The 15,307-nt window shown below is 38.1% G+C and overlaps 1 protein-coding gene across 3 annotated transcripts in view; it reads right to left on the minus strand.

Annotated features, from left to right (window-relative positions):
* THADA (THADA armadillo repeat containing) overlaps positions 1-15,307 on the minus strand; it is a 172,253-nt gene that overhangs the window by 63,827 nt on the left and 93,119 nt on the right. For 2 of the 3 annotated variants that reach the window (XR_003926238.2, XM_030034578.2), the window contains exon 30: positions 1,200-1,315. The exons of the other annotated variant lie outside the window; for it this stretch is intronic. Coding sequence is in view for 1 of the 2 variants with exons in the window: in XM_030034578.2 (XP_029890438.1) it covers positions 1,200-1,315 (116 nt within the window). In the remaining variant the exon portion in view is untranslated. The remainder of the gene's footprint in view (positions 1-1,199; positions 1,316-15,307) is intronic. 3 annotated transcript variants of the gene reach the window in all.

The following is a 15,307-nucleotide window of genomic DNA, read 5'->3' on the forward strand; positions in this document are numbered from 1 at the left end:
TTCTACTGTATCTTCTTTGGGATTTATACAATATTCAAATATACAACACAGATTAATACACAAACTTAAGTGTGTTTTCTGTTTTGTTCTGCATTCTTTTTATAATATTTGCCCCCTCCCCTCTTGGGCTCTACCAAGAATCAGGGTGATTTTTTTCAAACAAAAAATCGCTCAGTCAACCACTCTTTCCCCAAGTAAAGTCCACACTGCTTTATTCATGCGCATCATTTCACAATTATTTAAATCAAGTTTTACCTGCTATATCATGACTCTCACTTTCTCAGGAGACACTTCTGTAATTCTCAAAGATAACTGCATCTTGATTACCCCAACCCATTTAACACTGGCAGAAGACTTCCTCAACCCACTAGTCACCCCACTTCTGCAAATCACTTACGATTTTTCTTTTGATGATGACAAGCGACATAGGTTTATCAGAGGTCCACACTAGACTGCATCGGTGACCTCCCTCCACTGTGCAAACTCTAATTTGGAATATTTTACCCAGTTATTTATCTACACAAGGACTTGTGCTGATTCCTTTAAAATTTTTGGTGGGAATTTTCAAAAGCAATTGATGAGATCAAGTCGATTTTTTTTCCAAAACAAAAGTTTCTTGATTGCAGTATGTAGGTCATCTGAAGATCCTTTTACAGAAACCTAAGGAAAATGTTTCCAAAACTATCTTGGATTGTTTGTGGGGAGCTAAATACCTTTGACAGTTTAAACAATTGCTATAACATTTTTCTACTACTTTATTGTAAAGGTCAAAGTCAGAGAAAATAGTAACATAAAAACCTCATATATGTGGCATCTTTTTCTTAGCCCAGAAGCAACATTCATCCTCAAAAAGGCTGCTTCTGTAGGCATTTTCATTCACACTTTTTTTTTTTTTAAATGACTGGACTATAAAATTTAGCTGAGAATGAACTAAAAGATGACTGAAAAACAGCAATGCACACAGGTAAAATATACCTATGTTTTTTCATCCTTGCTTTTTCAAGGGAAAAAAAAAAAAATCCCCTCAATTAAAAAGACCAGCAAGCCAATAAGGCATCTAAATTTTACATGTTTCTCGAGAAAGAAAACTGTCCACCTTGCCAAAATAAAAAAAAAATTTAAAAAAACCCCATCAGCCAAGCCTTCTATATGCTAGTTACCTATGTGTATAAGCATAGATACCTTGTGTTTTGTCTTACCTTTTAGCCAACCACAGTTTGGTTCCTACACAGGCAATGATGTCACCCAGTCCCTGCTGAAAGCCCAAACTAAAGAGCTGTTTTGATTCTAAGTACGACTGCAGCAAGTGAAAAACCTAAAAAAGAAAATAAAAAAGAAAAAAAAAGAAATTATAGAATTGAAACTAGAGTTTCTAGCCACTGTTCTTCCTCCGAATAACTGTAGGATGCAAACAGCCATCTACAAAACGAACAACTACTACTCAAGGAAAAACGTGTATTCATTTGGCATAAGAACAGATAGAATCCTTAAATTGCCTATTCTTTAAAATTCACTTTTCACATTAATTCAAGAACAAAACACAGAAAGTGCTGGAAGATGTTAACCTCCATGAAGTGAGCAGAGGACAGCTAGATGAGCACCACTTCTACTGGCCCTTGCCAACTTAAGCATCCCTCAACTTTCAACTTTGCTGCAGTGCCATCTGCTCACCAGTGCCAGCGCAACTGTCTGTGGAGCGTGCCGGCAGCTTGGCCCACTGGATGGAGCAGGGATGGTTGCATTGTACAAGTAAGCAGACAGGGAAGTGTCTTTAAAATCCACACACTGAGCAAAAAGCTTTTTAAAGGCAGGAGAATTATCATCTATAACTGCTTTGAAGTGCTGACAGAAAAGTATCTTTATTCCTGCTCCTGAGAACCTCTGTTCAGGGCTCCAGTCAAACCCAGTGGGCAGCTGGGTTCCACAGAGAAGGGAGATGCTCGCACCTTTCCCTGCCAAGGACAGAGAAGACTGAGCTCCTGCACTGGGGCTGTGCACCAACTGCGCTGTCTCCTCCAGAACTTCACATAAAAGCCTAGTAAACACATCCTAGCTACCATGAAGGAAAGAATTCAAGATACCAAAATGGAAAGCATGACCAGCAGTTTTCTGGTCAGACAGTTAACAAAGCAAGTAACTTCTGCTCTTAGAGACCTTCCTTTGCTATTTAAAAACAGGTTTTCCAAGTAGTATTGAATATATAGAAAAGTGTTAAGAAAAAATGGAGTTAAAAAATACATATAGTCATCTAGATCATAAGCATGAAAAGGAAATACTGGATAATATATGAAAGCTGATACCAACTGCACAGTGGAGAAGGACTCTCCAAGCCCAGCCCCTCTAGTATCCACCCTCTCTGCATGTGGGTGAGGATGCCTGACACACACTTCTGACACAAATGATAATGCCCATATCATCCCACTTACTTTTTACCTTTCCCATTCAGGTGCAAGGTAACAGGAAACACCTAGGTGAGTTAATTTCTAAATGGAAAATCACAGAGATACACGGTGCAACACTGAAGCCTAATGGGAAAGATTTTGCTCGGGTTAAGGAGTTTTGCACACATGTGCAATTTGGAAGCTGGAATAGGAGGAACAGGGTGCTAACTCTCCCTCTTCAACTTGCCTTACAGCCTCCAAATTTGAAATTCTGTTTGCCTACACAGGTAAGTTACATTGATAGACATGACAGGGTTTCTATGCAAATCGAAAAAGTACATCCCCCATTATTTATTGAAACTGGCAATGTGCAGAATTTAGGAAGCTTTAGAGGTGTTATCAGACCATTTCTGAAAATACATACATGAGCATTTTATATGGAAACACTCCCAATGTGTGAAAGTATTAGCACTTCATACTTCCAAAGTGACAATTTTATAACTAAGGGATCAAGCTGGGGCCTTCATTTCACTTTGGGAAAACAAAAACCTTTATATCCAGATTTTTACATCTCAGATCTTGGTTTCCCGCATTCCAGCTGTCACTTGCTCCAGGGGTTATTTTTTTGTTTGTTTGTTTGCTTGTTTTGGAAACACAAGCACTACCGCATAGCATTAACTTGACACATTTTCATCTGGGTTATTTTTTGTGAAATTATTCAAGTGGAAAAACAGCTGCAGTGGTTTCAAATAAGCACAGAAACAGAACAGAAGAGATGTCAAGAGACTATCTAATCCATATAAACACTGAGGCACGGTCTAAACATTTTCCAATGAAACAAATGCCTGACTGTCTTAATCCTGAAAACAGCGAAGAAAGCAGATTCCAAAATATTTGTATGCAACCTCTTCTAGTGTTTCACCCTCAAAATCCAAGCTCTTGAGGTAAGGTGTTCCTCTCCACTCCCACCTTTGCCCTCACGGTAAACAACTGTTCTCTGGACACCGTTCAGTCAGTCCAGATTTTTTCCTAGTGAGGTACTTATTAAACACAGAGATCCCACTGGGGCCCCTCTGACAGGAACAATGAAATAAACTCTTGTCTCCCTGTGTTAGCAGGTGCTCTGTAGGCAAGAGACATCCTGGAAAGATAGCTGTTGTCTTTCTTTTTTTCAAATCTTTTTAAGCCCTCTGTACCGAACATCATTTTGTTGATAGCAGACCATCTTTCTAAGACGGTCTTTCCAAGATCTCTTTGAATTTTGATCTTTTTCTATAAAGCACTTTGCAAAAGTGCACGCTTGCAAACATTTGAGTATCACCCGAGAGCTCTACCTTGAATCCTCTTCTTTAGACTGCTCTTGCCTGTGCAACTGTCTGCTTATTGAAACGGTTTACGTAAGCATCTACTCAAATTAACCTTCTTCATAAAAAACAATGCACAAAGTTGCCACTGCTACTAGTTTCTCTCTATTTTTTTTGTGGCTTGCCCTTAATCTCTGCAATGGACACTATAGAAGAAAAGGGATGAAAAAGGAAAATAATATATAAGCAGAAGCTTTTCTTATTGCCTTTTATATCCTCTGCTAACTGAAAACCACTTGGTGCCTTAACCTTTCTGGTTTTATTCTTCTGTGCTTCTGTTCGTTTCCAGGAATGAGAAGGGATTTACCTCTAAGCAATAATATAAAATCTGTTTCACAACTATGAAGGGGCTATCATATTTTTTCCTAGAAGCTTAAATTAATTTAATCTCTTCAGCTTTGAAAACAACTCTCAAAGTGCCTCCCTCCTAAATACACATGAAACCTAAGTAGTTTGATAGTTCAAGCAAAAGGTCTTGAGAGAGGGAGAACTGTGCATACTAAGTAGGTCAAATTTGTGGATTTAAATTAGGCCAGGTAGGAAATTCAGTACTGAAAACGCAATCAACACTCCTCTGCAGTTCAGTCTCTATATGAACCATATCCTTTCAATACTATTCAGATGGTAAAAATCAGAGGACATGAGCCATATTTAAGCAACAGAATTAGAAGGTGCAACTCACGTAAGAGTTTGGTTCACTCTTGAAAAATGTTGGCATTCATCAAAGACAACGTTCAACTACTACAGTATACCCTGTTCCGTCTTCTGACATATGCAAAAACCTGATTTTCTCATTATTTCAGTGCAAGCCCTCTACCATTTATTCAGGTCCCCTCACCAAATTTTAGAGACCTAGAAAGCTTTCCCCACAAAGGAATTATTTATTTCAGCATAAGATTTTAGAATGCCTAAACTAAATTTGAAATTGTAATTAATGTCAGCATGTTTTATTGAAAGCCTTATTTTATGTAAGCTACCAAACAAGCAATCTGGAAAAGTTAACCTCAGTAGTTCTGCACTTCCATCATGTGTGACACGTCATTCTTTGGCTTATAGTAATATCGCTGTAGCTTCCATAATCTAAGACTACAAGTCAGGCAACGTTTGCAAGGGGAGGTAGCAAGTTTTAAGAGACTGTTTGATCTAGATAATAAAATAGACAGGCTTTCCAGCACATGGCTCTCCTCAAGTCCAAAATACTACTCAATTTAAAATCCTCTGCTTAATTCACCATTTACACATAAATGCAATGAGGTCATGGTGTTCCTTTTGTATGTGGGATTGTTTTTTTTTATTACACTAAGGCAATATATGAATGATTTTTTCTTTTTTAAAGGTAGTTTTACAAAACATCTGCACTGTCTGTAGAGGAAGATTTGTTAAGACTTACAGGATGACAGCAATTATTTTTAAATTTGACATGAACTAAACACCAAGAAAGCAGCCTGAAAGCATCTTTGAGATGTTGGGAGTCTTTTTAATAGGACTGAAGATACAACACCCAAGGTATTGTCTGTAGTTCTGGGGAACCCTGCATTAAAGATGGTGAGTTGGTGGATGCTCAAAAACCTTTTCTTTCCCTGAGCAGGCTGTTCAGGAGTCAGGCTAATACAACCAGCAGGACTATACAGACTGCCCATCAACCTGGGCAAGAGTTGTTAAAACAGTGCAAGCCGTGGGAAGTCCAGGTACTTGGATAAATAATGGGGAACAGTGTCCAGCTATTGACCATCCTGAGACCCTTTGGTCCATGAGGTTCTACTAACTCTGAGCCAGGATGTGCTAACCTGCTGCAGGTAAAACCACCAGCACGGGAGGACTTCTTAGTGCAGAATAACAGGGTTTATAGAAAAAAAAAAAAAAGCATCAAGCCAGCTCATTTATGACACTACATCCTAATTAGCAAAAACAAGTACCCAGCTTGCCAATTAATTGGAAGCTGTGTTCTGCTCTCCATCCACTCCCAACATCCAATACCTTCCTTCCCTTCCTTGGCATTGTCAATGCTTCATTCTTGTTCTTCTACTGTGGAAGCCTCAAGAAAAGGGGAAAAAAGCAGAGGAGGGCAGGGAAGGGAAGGGGCAAAAAAGGAAACAGCAGGCTTGGTTCCCTGCTGGTCAATCATCACACATATCCTTCTTGTCCTGTTCACATCCATCCCCCACCAAACAGCATGCTTTCAGATGCAACGCTGAGAGACTTCAGTATCTCCCTGTCATGACATGAGAAAGTTGAGTGTTTTCTTTGTACCCAAGCAGACCTTAAGACATAGTATCTGCTGTATTCCAAGTATTCATTTTGGATGATCAAGTAAAAAAAAAATGGACATTACTTTTTTTAAAAAAATACTTAACTGATTAGATATCAGCTAAGTCAAAAATATAAATCATGAGAAGGAGAAAGAGACATTCTTCTCCCCCACATCAACTTTGATATGATATGAAGCTGATCGTTATCTTTAGCACCTCTCATATCAGCTCAAATTGCTGTATTCAGGCTGTGAAATACACTATTAGAATAATGAAGCAATGCAACTGTGGATGAAAACTTGTATCAAACACAAAATTTAGCAAGTGCCTTTAAACTTTCTTTGATGCCAAGAGTTCTCCTGCATACATAGAGACACTGCAAATATAACACAACCTTTTAATAGCCACAAAGTTGATCTATTGTGACACACTTTCTAACAAAGTTAAATTAATATTTTGTAGCGTTAGCATTAATTTTATAGGAGGAACTAGGGTTTCTGAAATTTACAATAAGCTGTTAACTTCAGAGATGAAATAATGATTAGGTGGATACTTGGTGTGCATGCACACATGTTCATATTTAAAAGAAAACACAGCCTTCAACATGCTGCTGCACAAAGTGCCTTTTTTAAACAATCAGATTTTCCAAAACCACATTGAAGGTTATATAATTGCACACTTCTCAGTGAAGTAGCAAAGTGAAACTTTTCTCCCCTTAAGCTGACCTGAAGCAATAAAAACTTCTGCATGCATGCCCTCAGCTATGTTTGGATGAAATTAAGTATACAGCACAAATATTCACATTCCGAAGTACAAGACCGAAACAATGCTCCCAGTGTTCATCTCAGTGCTTCTTGGGGGGGGGTGGGGGGAAGCAAACTGACATCACCCTAAACTGTACATTCTCAGCATAGATCATTTATCTCCCTAAAAAAATTACAAAGAATACAGATGTTTCACCAGCTGAAAGAAAACACTGTGTAAATACTAAGCTTGGAAAAATATGCCACTCACCAAGCTATGGAGGTTGAAGCAACAAGGAAAGCCAAGGAAAGCCAAAAAATGGTGTTTGCAAAATGGCAGCAGTAAGGAGATTACTGCACTAAGCTAAATGTGTTTTTTTGGAATTGTTCCATCAAAAGCTTTTGCCTGAGTATTAACAGGCTAGTGAGAAAACCTCAAACATGATTTTCCTTTTCTTCTCTCACTTAAAGGCAGATAAAATTTTATTCTTCTTGTATGATAAATACAACCACACCAAGTTATCTCTGTATTCTGAAAGTGAGGCCAAATTTTTCATTTTTTTACTACAGCCATGTAGATAAAAACTGGCAAGCTGCTGTGACAGGTGAAGGCGTTTTCATTAGGATGATAAAAAGTTCAAAGTTACAATAATTATCTCTAGGGAAAAACAAGCCCTAAAAACCCCTTTCTTCTTCAAGATGAAAAGTGCCAGTGTGATAATTACAATGGGACTAAAACCCTCAACTACCTCCCTCCAGTCTTCCAAGAAGATATCTACACAAAAATAGATGGGAGAGTTTATAACTATCTGGTTACCTTCTGATATTGTCCTAGTCTGTAAAAATTTATATTTGTGGAAAATAAATGTAGTATTTTATTACCAGCAAGTATGGTATGAACACAGTCCCTGCAGTTCGTGCTACTCTCACAAACAAAAGCAGCTACACAAGTTGCAGGGAAATAGTTTAAAATTAGTACAGAACCACAGCACACAAACGTGTTGCACCAGACAGCGCTGGTGGCACCCCTGTGCCCTGCATTCTCATGGTGTATGATTCATCCTTTGCCACACTGAGGTTTAGCAACTGTGTGGATACATCAACTCTATTACAAACTTTAAGGCTTTCCTTCATCTGAGGTATTTAATTATGAGAAAAATAGAGAGAAGGTGGTATTGGGGGGGGGGGGAGTAAATATTGTGTATTTATTTCCACATTTAAATGACAATATATGGAAGAGGAATTTCAAGTATTTATCAATTCTCTTGCCATCCCCAAACAAATGTGTTAGAAAAGCCATCATCTATTACATTGTTCTCATAGTCCTGGATCATTTATATATAACAGATTATTACAGGCATCACCTTTTGTTCTTACCACCTCCTTTCTTTGAAGTCTTAATTTCATGATGGTAATTTCACAACTAAGAGATCAGATTATTATTTCTGCCAAATATAAATTATATGATTGTCATATATGATTACCATATATGAATATTGCTTCCTCAAATTTGTTTTGAGGTTGAAATATTTCCTCTTTGAAAATATTTGTCTGAAAACTATAAAATTTTTTTCTTCTTTTAAAGCAATAGCTGGTTCACAATTAAATTTTTCCATAAATTCAGCTTTGTTTTGTCAGCACATTTCATCATGTAATTACACAACTTTGGTTTATTATTCATAAGAACGTAGGGCTTTTAAATCCTTCTTCCAAATATATCCATCAAAATTCATTAAACCAGGTTTATAAAAGAATCAAGTTGTTTTAATTAAAATGCAGGCAAGCATGTTTTGATTGAATTAAGAAGTTGTAAAATAAGGTATGAAAGCATCTGAAGTTATGAATAAAAATACAATACTAGCTAACTCCATATAACTGAGCAAGAATAACACAGCTGTTTAATAATCTGAAAATTATGAATGTGCCATAATGAAAGGTACAAAATGCTGAAAAATAGCAAAGTAGCTTTCTTCTCAGTGATAGATATATACCACAAAACATCCATTATTAAAAATGTGTTCTTAAAATTGAAGATAACCTCCTGCTTTTGTCTAACAAGCCAACAAATGTGAAATTTCACAGATCAAAGTTCTTGCAATACCATTTGCAATACCATTTTTATTAGGGTTTTTTTTCCTATTTTAGTCAGGATGAAATTGAATTCCAGCTTAAAATGTGCTTATGCAACTCAAATTCTGTATTAGGAGAAAACAAAACAATGAGAAGTTTGCTGCCAGCTAACATCAAATTCATTAGTGTTATTTACTTGAAAGTCCTAGCTGAATTTTCTCTTAAAAGTACATGGTTTGCCTATTTGCACAGAAACCTGATACCAGGTCTGACTTTGTAATTATTAGGACTTTTTTTTACCATTAGGATTTGAGGTACTTTTTAAGCTATCATTCATGTTATATCTAAAGGCACATGTGCTGGGTAGAGAAGCCCAACCAAAAGACCTACAGACAGGTTGGCTGATGAGAAAACAGAAAACCCCACTAAGTAGACGGCGCTAAAAAAAAGCAAAGCTGACTGACAAGTAAGCGTCTCGCACCCATCCTCCTAACCAGCCAGCTTGACCAGAGACGAAAGAGGCTACTGTGGAGCTGGTGGCATTTCCACTCTCTACAAACATACCTATTATCTTCCCAGCAGCAGATAACCAAAACCTGAAAGTCTAGAGAAATGAACACACCAGACTGTGTGTTGGAAGCAGTTAAAAACTGTGCTCAGCCTGTATTTCTGATCAGAACAAACAGCAGGAAGGATACAATGAAGTGTCCTCTTCTGAGTCTATACCCTGCCACCATAAAAACCCACCCATCACTGTCTTAATCTAGCTACTTCAAGGGATAGAAAGCTTTCCCTCTCCTTTAAACAGCTTTTTTTTCTTTCTTCTTCTTTTGGGGGGGGGGTGGTGGTGAAACAATTTGAAATTATTCATTCCCAGACTATGTCCTCATAACACAGTTATCCTGCACACATCCACATGAATGCAAATAAAAGACCAAGGTACACACCCTTGTTTACTGAGGGATGTTTACAATTAGGAAGAATATTAAAGAATACAGCTACCCCACTGACACTAAGAAGCTGACATGTAAGAGACACTGTCAGTACAAACATGTTTATAAAGAGCACTCAGAAGTACACTGCTACTTGACCCCGTAGCTTTGCTGGTTTCAGCAGAGGTGATCTTCTGTCTCAGGAATGTCTTTATTAATGCACAAGCTGAGCAAATAGTTAGAAGTAAGCTATATTGATTTGATCCTTTTATTTCCTAAATTGACATTATAGCATAAAGTGAAGGAAAACTTGCAGCTCCAGAAAACAATTTTCTTCTCTCAGCTCATGATTTTAAACTTAGAGAACACACATATACAGGTCTCTCAAACAAAAGAAAAACATTCAGTATTTTTAAAGTCTGAGGAATAATTTGCCACATTAAATGTCCAAGTGCACGTAGCTCTACCCATGAAAAAAAAGGTGGTGTTTTTCAGGGTCGTATTACATCTTCCAAAAGCTTTTCCCCATTCATACATCAAGTCAGCCATAACCTGTCACTGTACATACCACTGTGTGAGGATCAACTTCCCCTTCCATTGCTGCATATTTACAAGTATATTGTCACTTTGAATGGCTCTATTTACATCTGAGGAACTTGGTATTACCAATTGCACTCTTTTGTCTGAACTCTAAGGCAACATTATAAAGCCTGCTGAACTTAGCGTAAGATTGATCGTTCTTCCATCGCAGAGATTGCTGCACTTCTCTTCGAGGCAAATAACAGGGAAAACGTCCCTCCCTTAAAGAAAATTCTCACACAATCAGTTGCTGGTAACAACAGGGACGTTAGGGGCTGCAGCTATACAGATACATCAAACATCATCCATGTTGGTGCCTAGACCCTGAACTCAAATGCCATACTCCTCCGTTGCAAAGGAACACAGCCGAATGCAGGCAGAACTCACAAGAATTTTCCTCTGTCAAAATTATCCCTACAAAAAAAGAACATGCAACTGTAACATGCAATAAAAGTAACTTTGTCCAGACAACATAGCTAATGTGTGGGCTTAACTTGTAGATAAGTCAAACTGAATTCCAAGTGTAAACATTAATAATGAGTAGTTCAGCTTTACAAAGACAGTATATAGGACAACAGCACAAAGGAAGGTGCATGTAATGCAAACTCTTTTAATTACAGTAACATCTAGGAAGTCATTCACGTAAGAGGATCCCACTGAGCTGTACCATGAGAGGGAAAAAGACAATCTTCAGCCAAACAGCCCTCCTATGTTTTTAGTCTCACTGTACTACAAGCAGTAGTATTTGTCACAGGAGGATCTGGATACAGCCACTTTCCAACAAAAAAAATCACCTGAGAGACAGGAGGACTGGCTTCCTGAAATACACATCATCCTTCTACTTCTTTTCCATGAATGATGAAGAAACAAAGCTGTTACTTATGTAATGGCATATTGCTTCTCAATCTTTGTAGTCTCCCCCGCAAGCGCCCCCCCCCCACCCAACCCCCCAAAAAACAACCCCCACCAACACAACCCCCCCCCCCCCCCCCCCCCCCCCCCTTTCCCAAACAGATTATTATAGAAGAAAGTCTTGCAGGCAAGGAAACAGAGAGATTAAGTGATTTATTTAAAATCTGCAGGGGATGCATCCCAGAGACAGACCTAACTCAGATCCCTTAAGTTCCAATTCACAGATACTAGGCATGTGCATGAGTATTTGTGGGGAGAAAAAAATTACTAAATTATGCTTTAAGTATACTTTTTTGAAAGCACTTTGCTCTCCAGAGGAAACAGTGGGAAGAATACATATATGCCAGTAAGATGTCGACTGTACCACCAAAAATGCACAGAAAATATAGACAGTATTTCCTCAGAGTTCATCAGTTTTGGACCACTGATCTTACTGAAGTTTTCTACTGATATCATTTTGAACTGGTACTTTATGAAACTATGAAGTTCATAGAAACATAGATAGCTTATGATGAAACTTAAACTACAGCAAATACATGAATCATGCTACTGCTGAAACTCAGCAGATTTTTGCCTTACGCATATGGACAAGCTATTTATAAATTTTCACTTCCCATCAGGCTCAGCATGATGTCAGCTTACAATAACAAGTTAATGTTAATGTTTTCCAGTAATTTTCACAGTGCCATTTAACTGCAAGTGCCTTAGCCAAGGTAAACTTAAGGGCAAGGAGAGGGCTAACTGCATAATCAGAGAACAACGTTAATGAATTTTGCATCTCTGCTTTAAACACTTGGAATTCTACCTGCAATATATTTCTCTTTTGTTCCTAAAGTTTAATCTCGCTGGCCAGCTGATTACATCTCCCCCAAACAGCTCAATTATTCCTTCTGATTTTAATTAGCCACAAAGCTTAATTGCCTTGTGGATTTTTTTTCCCCAGCCAAACAAGCATCCTACGCTATCACAGAAAGTGCCAAACTGAAAGCTATCAAACATTTCCTGAACTCTAGCAAGCTCACGCACTTTGTTTTACTATCAGCAGCAACACAGCAGACTAACGCTGTCTCTGCGAATTCACCAGTTACAGACAAGTTCCAAAGAAAAATGATGAAATTTTCTGGGGATCTTCAGAGGCATTAGAAGGTTCAGGAAGATCTGTTGTCTATTATTATTTTTCCCCCTTCTCTCTTCCACTCGCATGCAATTGATAAGATGTGCTTTTGACAAAAGGGAATATCAACAGCAACAGTTTTTATGGCAGAAAGGTTTTGAAAAGCAAGTTCTTCCAACGCATTTCCTTACTCAAAACCACCTTCTCCAACATTTGCATGTGCTTGCCATTGATGTTATTATCCCAGAGGAGTACAGCTGTCTGTCTCTAAAAACAGTTCTAAGAACAGTTTTTTAAAGCTGCTGTAGCTCAACCTTTCACTCGCTTTGGATATTGAACTGCATAGAGGGCTGCCTTCTGAACACAGTGGTGCCAATGGTAGATGTTACCATGCCCACCACTTGTTCAACCAAACCTCCTGGCCAGGCTTCTAATGAAAGCAAACTCTCCACTCCCTTCAGTCACATGAGTTAGGTTAGCAGAGGCCTGCTATTTAAATTGAGAAATCTTACTCCTTTTTACTGAAACAGCTCAGGGAGGACCACCAGCTGATCAGTGGCAGCTGCAACACCCAGCAGAGAGCTAGTGATGGTCAGCTGGATGTGGACTGCTGTGCGCAAGGTGTTTGCAGAGCACAAGCCTGCAGAAATCCTCTGGCATTAAAGCCTCAAAACTGGCAATGAGAGCAACAACGAGGCATTTCACTACATGCCAGATTTGCTCAAGGCAGCTGAAAACCATTCTGCAGTGATAGAAGTAACTATCAGGATACTTCATACCCTTTTTCTTGCAAACAAACACCAAACACAAGGTGGTCAGAGTATCTCACAGCGGGTTCTTCAGTGTCTTTCCCCTTCACGATCAGTACCAATTTGGCCTTGCCTGTGTTTGTCTCCATCCACCACTCCCCAGGCAGTGTCCTGTCACTTTCGTATTTTACCAGTGGCTGCAACTGCAACAGCACCCACCAAAATCAATAGTTTCTTTAGCAAACAGATTAAACACTTTCTGTTTACTACCTTTAGATAAACTAAACCAGAATCTAGGGAGAGCTTGCAGTTTTAAACCACTTCAGTCTGAATATGGCAGAATAGAAATGAGTGGAAGTCACCACTACCCTGTCTTGTATGTTCCTGTTACTTTGTTCATAACCTCTGATAAACCATAAACAGAGCCGCAAAAAGGTGCCACACAGAATGGCTCCTCATCACGTCAATCTTATGTGTATCTCCATTATCACAGTGGTGCAATCTTTCAGAGCCCTAGAGGTGTCTGCGCCATACCCTGTCCTAAATCCTGATCACAAAGTATCCATGATCTTGGTCATCAACAGATTTTGCTGGGGATTGACAGTGTATGTTGAAGGATTGTCACATAACACAGCATATTTTTTTGGAAGCAGTAAAATTTACTATAGAAGTAAAGCACATAAAACAGAATGGAGTATGATTGCTTCAAATAACCTCAACCCCCCAAAATATTTAAATTTGGCAAAAAGGACAACAAAATGAATTAGTAAGATGACGTTTGTCAGTAGTTACTGAATCCATGGAGGTAGTTTAGGCGTTTACTTAAATTCCACACAATTCCACAAGTTAACTGCACTTGGAAAAACAAGAGAACTTTATTTGAAACCAAGTTCCCTTTTTCCCCTCTCCAAACACTGTTAAGCCTTTTCTGCGCACTTTATCAGTCTTGTTGGCCTTACAATACATTAAAAATCATCAACCAGCTGCAAAAGGGGAGTCCACCTATTTATTTATTTACTTGTTAGGGAGGATGAGTGCTCTCCTAGTAAGCTGCAGATAACAATAGAGAAAAACTTTTTGTTAAACAGGTTAAAAGGTCAAAATAAAATACTTACTGATGACATTACATTTTTCACTACAAAAGATCTGTGAAGAGATCCCTTACCGATAGCATTGTGTACAATACAGTAACAATACTGAGTATTAATGTTTTGTATTACAAACCATGAAAGAAAAGAAAAATTTCCTCAAATTTATCACCTACTTCTCTGTTTTAGTCACTGTACAAATTGGGCAAATATCATATCTGCCACCTGAAATAACCCATTTTTTCCTTTTTTCCTAGGAAAATCAGGCTAACTAAAGAAAAAGACCCAAATCAAGCTTCTCCAGGAATTCAGTTATGATTATGTGACAACGAACACCTCCTGGTCCTGACACGACACCAAAATTCAATGGCATCGTCCATCATCCAGGGACACCCCGAAGTGTTTTATGATTGTATAGTTGCAACAGTGCAACTGTTCTGAGGATTTTCATGGCTAATCATGGTACTGTAATTCTATTCAACAAAGTTGCGTCTGTAAAACTGCAGGGATCACCCATGTAGATAAAGCCATTATAAGTCCCATTCATGTACTGACTTTATACATATCTTCATAAATATCACTGAAATAAAACTGAATTCAAAGATAACACTCAGATAGAACATGAATTCCTCTGAAAAGGCTGATGGAAAAACATTAGGAAAACTGAACTAGTCAAACAGTTGATGGGAAAAAAGTGTCAAAGGTGGTGGTGATTACAAACACCTCTCTTTCTGAGGAAATCCAACTGTTAGTATCAAAGCCTACCACATACTGAGAGAGTAAAAAACCCAAGAAGTTACTGCAGTAACAATTTGAGAGCTGGACATGATAAATTTAACAACATCCGCAATTCGACTTGGGAAATATTTAGAATGAGATCATTTATTTGGACCATGTGATCATGGAAGTTCACAAATTAAAGTTCACATGAAATGAACTTCTTCAACTGTTCACAAAGTACCACATTACACAATACTGAAAATAGCTTTGAATGTCATTAGAACTATTAATTCTTATGTCAGATTAGATTAAAATGACAATGCTGTATATTCAGTGTATCTGAAAGGTCTTTAACTTAAAAATAACTTGATACCTATCTAAAAGCACAATATGGCTTTTCAGAAAA

The sequence above is a fragment of the Aquila chrysaetos genome, chromosome 13 (assembly GCF_900496995.4).
Source record: "Aquila chrysaetos chrysaetos chromosome 13, bAquChr1.4, whole genome shotgun sequence".
NCBI lineage: Eukaryota > Metazoa > Chordata > Aves > Accipitriformes > Accipitridae > Aquila > Aquila chrysaetos.